Source organism: Lactuca sativa, chromosome 6 (genome assembly GCF_002870075.4).
Source record: "Lactuca sativa cultivar Salinas chromosome 6, Lsat_Salinas_v11, whole genome shotgun sequence".
In the NCBI taxonomy this organism is placed as follows: Eukaryota; Viridiplantae; Streptophyta; class Magnoliopsida; order Asterales; family Asteraceae; genus Lactuca; species Lactuca sativa.
Window position 1 is genome coordinate 120,631,284 of NC_056628.2, and position 7,471 is coordinate 120,638,754.

At 31.6% G+C, this 7,471-nt stretch overlaps 1 protein-coding gene across 1 annotated transcript; it reads left to right on the forward strand.

The window, feature by feature from the left end:
* The first annotated feature begins 3,556 nt into the window (after positions 1-3,556).
* Positions 3,557-5,488, forward strand: LOC111881440 (putative UPF0481 protein At3g02645). The gene has a single exon (XM_023877833.3). It carries the CDS (start codon positions 3,572-3,574, stop codon positions 5,291-5,293), a length of 1,722 nt encoding a protein of 573 aa, XP_023733601.1. The 5' UTR covers positions 3,557-3,571; the 3' UTR covers positions 5,294-5,488.
* The last annotated feature ends 1,983 nt before the right edge of the window (positions 5,489-7,471 follow it).

The following is a 7,471-nucleotide window of genomic DNA, read 5'->3' on the forward strand; positions in this document are numbered from 1 at the left end:
TGGACCACCAATACTGATTTTTGACTCTTCAACTATTTCATTCACTTCAGCTTCATGAGTTTTCAACAAATTGTAAAGATCATTCAAGGTGAAATAATTAAAACTTTGTTGAGTCTTCACCATCAGACTAAAATTTCTCCATTCTTTGCAAAGCCCCATAATGAATGTGAGATTATACTCCATAGTTGACCTGGTGATTCCATATTGATTGCACTTGTATATGAGCTCATTCCGACGATCATAATATAATTCAATGGATTCACCTTCTTTCTGTTTGAACTCTCTTAATTCCACCAGACAATGTTTCACTGAATTGATTTTGGTCTTCTCACTACCTTGATACTCTTCTTTCAAAGTATTCCAAATTTCTTTGGCAGTTTTATAGTTACGTACATATTTTTACACAACTGGAGGAAGAGTGCCTCTTAGTTCACGCATACACTTCTTCTCATTCTTCAACAATCTTTCAGATTGTTCATTGACATTTTGATTTGTTAAAGAAGTTCCAATGCTCTGAACAACATCAGGAGGACGAACATTACCGAGAAGACAGTTCCATAGTTCTTCATCGATACCGTTCAAGTAGTCTTCCATACGATCAACCCATTGATCGTAGAATTAGGGAATCAACATATGAATTTTGGTAGAAGAACCAAGAAGATGAGAATAGGACGTAATTGTGTTCATGTTGAAATTCGCCATTGATGTACGAACATAATTTCTAAAAAGCTTCAGGAATTTGAAAATTAAAGGATAAATTTGTCAGAAAACACAAATCAAACACTCGACTAAACAAACTAATCGCATAATCGAATCATAATTGAAGATATAAGAAGATCTTCAGAATCAAAAGTGCGGAAACTTTTGAATCTAGAATGAGACTCAAAATACTTTTGACACGAATGAAAATCAGATCATTGCAGAATGATTCCTGCTCTGATACCAAATATAGTTATTACGTAATCGAGTATGAATTATAGAATCAAAATGATATTAAAACGATGAACACACGATCTAAATAATATCTGTATGACTCGATTATGTTTTCAATGAGTACAGAGTGTTTTAGACAATTACATAAAAGTTCTTATCTAACTCTAGTACCGAACACTTATTTATAGGGAACAAGAAAGCAAACAAAAAATATAAGGGACTAGACTTGAAAAACTTCAACACTAAAGTATCCTTATAATAACATTACATATTAACGAAACTATCCCTTGACCTTAACTAATTTTGACATCAACAATAAATGAATTTAATAAAATTTACAAGTGAATTTATTTAAAATTCATATATAAATTTACTTAGATGTATACATTTCAGTATCATATGGTAATTTAATATACTAAATTGTATATAATCTCGATTCATATTTGAAATCTCAATGAACTGAATTAATAAAAAAAATATTTTTATATCAATATAAATATCTTTTTATGGATATACTAGATTATTAATTTTGATTTATTTAATTTTATTTCAATAAAAGCTAATCCCTAAACATATAAAAAGAAACAAACAAAAAATATATATTTTTCGATAATCATATGTATTTTTGAACATCTACTATAAATAAAACAAACGTGCTGAAAAAATTGATTCGTTGGATTTTTTACCATATTATTTAATACTTAGAACTTTTACCTATATAAATTGCGAGTAATTGTCATCTTTTAGACAAGTTCCATCCTATGTTTATAATTGAAACGACTCATTATAATTGAAAAGGTTGTCCATTAAATAAGCACGACCTTCATATCAAGTGTAATGCAATGTTTTTCTATACTATCACGTTAACGCCCATCAATAGAGATTTATTATCCTCGATAACGTGTGGCCCATCGTTTGGATGGTGAAAAGAGGCAAAAGCAATATATAACTTTCTTAAGGTGTTGCAAAATATAGATATTGGTACGTAAGTAGAAGATGAATATAAAAAATTGTATCAAGGTACAAGTTCTTAAAAAAAAGGTTAATGTGGTTATAGGGTAAGGATATATAATTATATATGTAGTGTTTTTAAAAATAACATTAATTAACAGAGCACAAATAAAAAATAACATGTGTATTTTTAAAACAAAACTTAGAAATTGTTACAAATTTTTTATTTGGTTAGTTATCTTTTCATAGGTTTTTTAGTTCATAATTTGATAGTCATATATTTATTTTTTCATTTTTTTAATTTACGTAACTTGTTTATTGTATAAATAGCATGGATTTTTATTTATTTTATAATATTACAAATTACATATCAATATTAATCTATTTTTAAGATGAAATATATATATATTATGTTATAGTATTCATAGTTTATTGAAAAATTATGATCAATAAATTGTAGATGATACAACATAAGTTCTTTGCTTGAAAAATACGGATTTTGATCTTTAATTGCAACGTATAAAAATTGTTAATTTAAATATGGTTGGTTAATTTTTATAAAGAAACAAAAATCCTTATTCTAATAAAAGAATAGTTTTATTCTCCTTTTGACATGTGTCATCTTATTAAACCTTTTAATTAATGCATATTATATATATTTTTTTTGACATGTGTCACCCTATTATGTCTTCTAATTAATAATTGCCACTTGTCAACATATTGATTATTCATTTTAAATTTTAAATTTCCCACTGTATTTACATTAAATTAATAGCATTAAAATAAAAATTAAAATAAAATTAATACAAATTATAAAGTGATATAATTTCACATATTTTAAATCAATGATTATAATTTTATATATAACTAAAAAATATCTTAATTAATAATTTATTTAAACTAATTGATTAATAACTTTGAGTTTTTAGTATAAAAGTTTAATTAATTTTGTAACCGTGGTTTCCACGAGTTATAAACTAGTGAACTAATAAATTAGCAACGGCTGGTTCCCATGGTTCATAACATTTTCGAAAGTGTGAGAATCGGATATTCACGGTTTAATAATGTAATATTTTTTATTTTGTATATATTTTTTAGAGTAAATTACACGGATGGTAGATCTTTGGAGATGATTCCGTACTACAGTTCAGTGGAGGAACTTTAGGACACCCTTGGGGAAATGCACCCGGTTCCGTAGCTAATCGAGTAGCTCTAGTCCCTATGGTTTAGGGTAATTTGCGCGTTTGGTTCCTAACTTACTTTTTTAACTCGGAAGGTCCCTACTGTTTGTTTTTGTTACGCGTTTGGTCCCTGTCTTACCTAAAAAGACTATTTTTCCTTTGATTTTTTAATTTATTTAAATAAACACACCCCAACCCCACTTCCCTCACCTTATTTTACCTATCCCACAATTTTTTCCTATATAAATAATAGTCTTTTTAAAGTAAGACATGGACCAAGCACGTAATAAAAACAAACAGTAGGGACAAAGTGCGTAACAAAAACAATCAGTAGGACCTTCCGAGTTATAAAAATAAGTTAAGAACCCAACGCGTAAATTACCCCAAACCATAGGGACCATTCATGTAATTTACTTTATTTTTATTGTTTAAACGTACATTATATATGATCATTCATATGGCCATATATCGCATTCAACATTCTCATCTTCAACTCCACCCCCATAATGGAAACCTCATCGCGCAACTTCTCCAATTCCTCTTCTTTCAACAAGTCCAACATCGATCAGGAAGGATGGGTTAAAAGCATGCGTAAATCCATTGCCGAACCTGATAATGAAGAAATATCTAAATTCCCTGTTTGTATATTCAGTGTCCCTAAAGTACTCCTTGCAACCGATCCTGATTCCTACATTCCACAACAAGTCGCGTTAGGTCCTTTCCACCATTGGCGAGAGGAGGTATACGACATGCAAAGGTACAAGCTTGAAGCAGCACGACGTACCCAGAAGTTAATGAATACAAGCTTCGAAGAAATGGTGGAGGAGATGAGGAAACAAGATGAGGCTCGAATCCGTGCTTGCTACCATAAGTTTCTTGATATGTCTGGAGAGGTACTGGTTTGGATTCTAGCTGTTGACATGGCGTTTTTACTGGAGTTCCTTCGCGTGTATTCCGTTAAAGAACAAGCTCGGTCATCAGTAGAAAATTGTACATCCTCAGTTTCTCATTTGGTGGATACTTCCGGGAGCTCTAAAATGTCGCAGATGGCGATTCTTCGTGATTTGGTTATGGTGGAGAACCAGATCCCATTGTTTCTGATGAAGACGATGGTGGAGAATCAGATTCGAGATGATGAAAACAAGTCTGCAGCGGAGACGTTGAAGTCCATGTTGATGGGATTGTACCATGAGGTTTCTCCATTTAAAGAAAAACAGCTTCCTGATATTGATATCGACGACTGTGATCACCTCCTCGACTTTCTTTACCACATGACTGTGCCAAACAACAAAGAACTCCATATTGAAGCCATTGAAATAGACTATGAAGGTATCACCGAGGACGCCAATGATGGTGATCAAGAAGAGTCTTTTGCAAAGCCCAGTGATGTTCAACATTTCAAGGATTTTATCTGGAAAATCGTTTCCAAATCAAATGCAAGTCTGTTGAGGATTTTCAAGAAGCTAATTTTCATGAAACCAGTCACAGTCATGATGAAACTACCATTGAAGGTGTTGTCAAACATTCCGATGCTCAACCTAATTAAAGAACCCGTAGAAAAGATGATTCAAAACATTCGTGGTGGAGGAGAGGAGAAATCAAAAGACGATAAAGATTCCAATGTTCCATTAATAGAGGAAATAAAGATCCCATCAGTCACCCAAATGGCCACAGCTGGGATCCTTTTCTCACCTGTTAACGACGGAATCTTTGGCATTAGTTTCGATATCAAAACATCTACATTATACCTCCCAGTAGTCATTCTGGACGTACACACAGAAGTTTATTTGAGAAACTTGGTAGCATACGAAGCCTGTGTTGCAGCGGGGCCATTGGTTGTCGCTCGTTACACTGAGCTAATGAACGGAATAATCGATACCGAAGAAGACGCAAAGCTTTTGAGTGAAAGAGGCATAGTTCAGAACCATTTGAAGAGTGACAAAGAGGTTGCAGATTTATGGAATGGCATGAGCAAATCTGTGAAATTAACCAAAGTTCCCAAAATGGATAAAGTGATCGAAGATGTGAACAAAAGGTATTCCAAAACATGGAGGGTGAAATTGTCGAGGTTCATGAAGAAATATGTGTTTGCATCGTGGAAGCTTCTCACTTTGTTGGCTGGTATGTCTATGTTGTTCTTGACGACTATACAAGCTGTTTGCTCTGTGTATAGTTGTGCTCGTGTGTTCAATAAGCTCCCAGAAATTCCTGAAGGAACCGCCGAGTGAGTGAGTAAGTGTGTGTCTTTATGTGTGTTTCTTTATTTAGAAAGTTTGTATGTCTATATGTGGGTTTCTTTATTTAGAAAGTTCGAAAGCTTTTTAGGGTTTCATTTACTATTTGTGTTTTATGTTCGATTTTGAGATTCTTTTTGCTAAGGCATTCGTATTAATGTATGAATATCAACTAATTAACAATGGAAAAGCTTAATATGTGTCTACACTAAAGTTTTAATGAAAATTTTATTTATGGTCTAAAATAAGACTAATAATATATATATATATATATATATATATATATATATATATATATATATATATATATATATATATATAGAGAGAGAGAGAGAGAGAGAGAGAGAGAGAGAGAGAGAGAGAGAGAGAGAGAGAGAGAGAGAGAGAGAGAGAGAGAGAGAAAACAATGACAAAATTGCAAATTTTATACCCATGGTTTCCTAATTTTCTTTTTTTTTTTTTTTTTTTTTTTTTTTTTTTTGGATTTGGCTTTTCAACTTGCAATTTTGGTCCCTAAAATCATGTTTTATTGTTGTTTTGGTCTATGAAGATAACACTTGTTAACTTCTATAGTTAACAACACACCTCATGTGTCCTTTGAATAAGGGTAAAATTATCTTTTAATTTTAAAAATACTAGTTATCGTAACAATTCAAGAGCATTAGTCTTTATCCATCTAATTGTTATAAACTTAAATTGAGTTTAATAGGATACACAAATTAATTAACTTGTAGATTTACATATGAATTCGAATAAATATTTCATTTTAAATCTAAGGGTGTGTTTGAAACCCGTCTGACTGGGTCGAGTCAGCAAATTGGGCTGACTCGGTCAGACATTCTTTGTTTGATTTGTGGCTTTCTCAGTAAGCTAGCTATCTCAAATTGCTTACCGGGTCAGCATAATACACATCGCTGACTGGGAAATAAGACACTTCTATCCCTCCCTCTTTATTCTTTTTTCCTCTCGTTCCATCGTGACCTAAAAACACAGAGAGTGCATACCAAAAAAATGCAGCCGCACATTGTCTCAGCTACAACCGGAATCGCCTCATTGTCGGTCGCCGTCATCTCGTCGGATAGTGCCTCGTCGCCGGTCGCCACCATCTCGCTCCACCCCATCTCTCCAGTTGATCGCACATATAATGTCCAGGTAAAGCCCTTCTTCTGTTAATGGGGTATGTTAATACAATCGAAATCAGATTATGAAATCAGATTATCAACTGTGTATAATGTATTATGAAATCATATGTATATTTGCTGAAAATCAGCTTTATCTGCTGAAATTAGATGTTAACATGTGTTGGAAATCAAATTTCTTTGTTCAAAATGTATATAATTGCTTAAACATGAAAAATCTTGTTCAATTTGTTGAAATTGATTGTTATTGTTGCTGGAAATCACATTTTCAACTGAAAATAGATCTATATAGAGTAAAATGGTAAAATGGCCATTTGTTATTTATGGTTTTTGAATGATTTTTGTTACTTGTGTGTGTTAAAGGTGATTGGATTTGAGTCCTTTCTTTATTGGTTACTACAAGAAGAAAAACATTATTGCATGTTAAGGATTGAAAGTGGGACTTGTTTTTGAAATCCCCTGTTCTTGTTCTTGTGCAATAAGATGGTGACTGATGTTTCATGGTCTAGTGAAAACAAATAAAGAACATGTGTCTTAAATTCAGATCAAATTGCAAGGTAAAATGGTATGAGGAAAAAGGCTTAAAATTACATGTATAATCAAAATGACTTGTATAGAAACGAACAATATAGTTGAAATGGTAAAAATGACATACAGTCAAAATTAGTCAAAATCACCAAAATGGTTTCATGCTTCTTGTTAAAAAATAAATAATAAATAAAAGCATATGCAAATAAACTAATAAAGAGGTTTTGTGGTTCCTGTAAAAATTACCATAATGATTATCAAAAGGGCATATAAAATTTATAATTACTTTTACCAATGTGCACTAACTAATATGAGAATTAGGTAATGAGTTTAAATTTAAAGTTACATAAAAAAAATTAATGTAAAAATGACTTGTATTAATTTAAATGTAGAAACAGATAAAAAGAAAAGAAAACATAATAAAGTGGAAAACTGAAAGTTGTGATGATATTGTTGGTTTGGAACAAAATCTAATTTATTTTTTTGTTGTGTATAAGCTATGTTG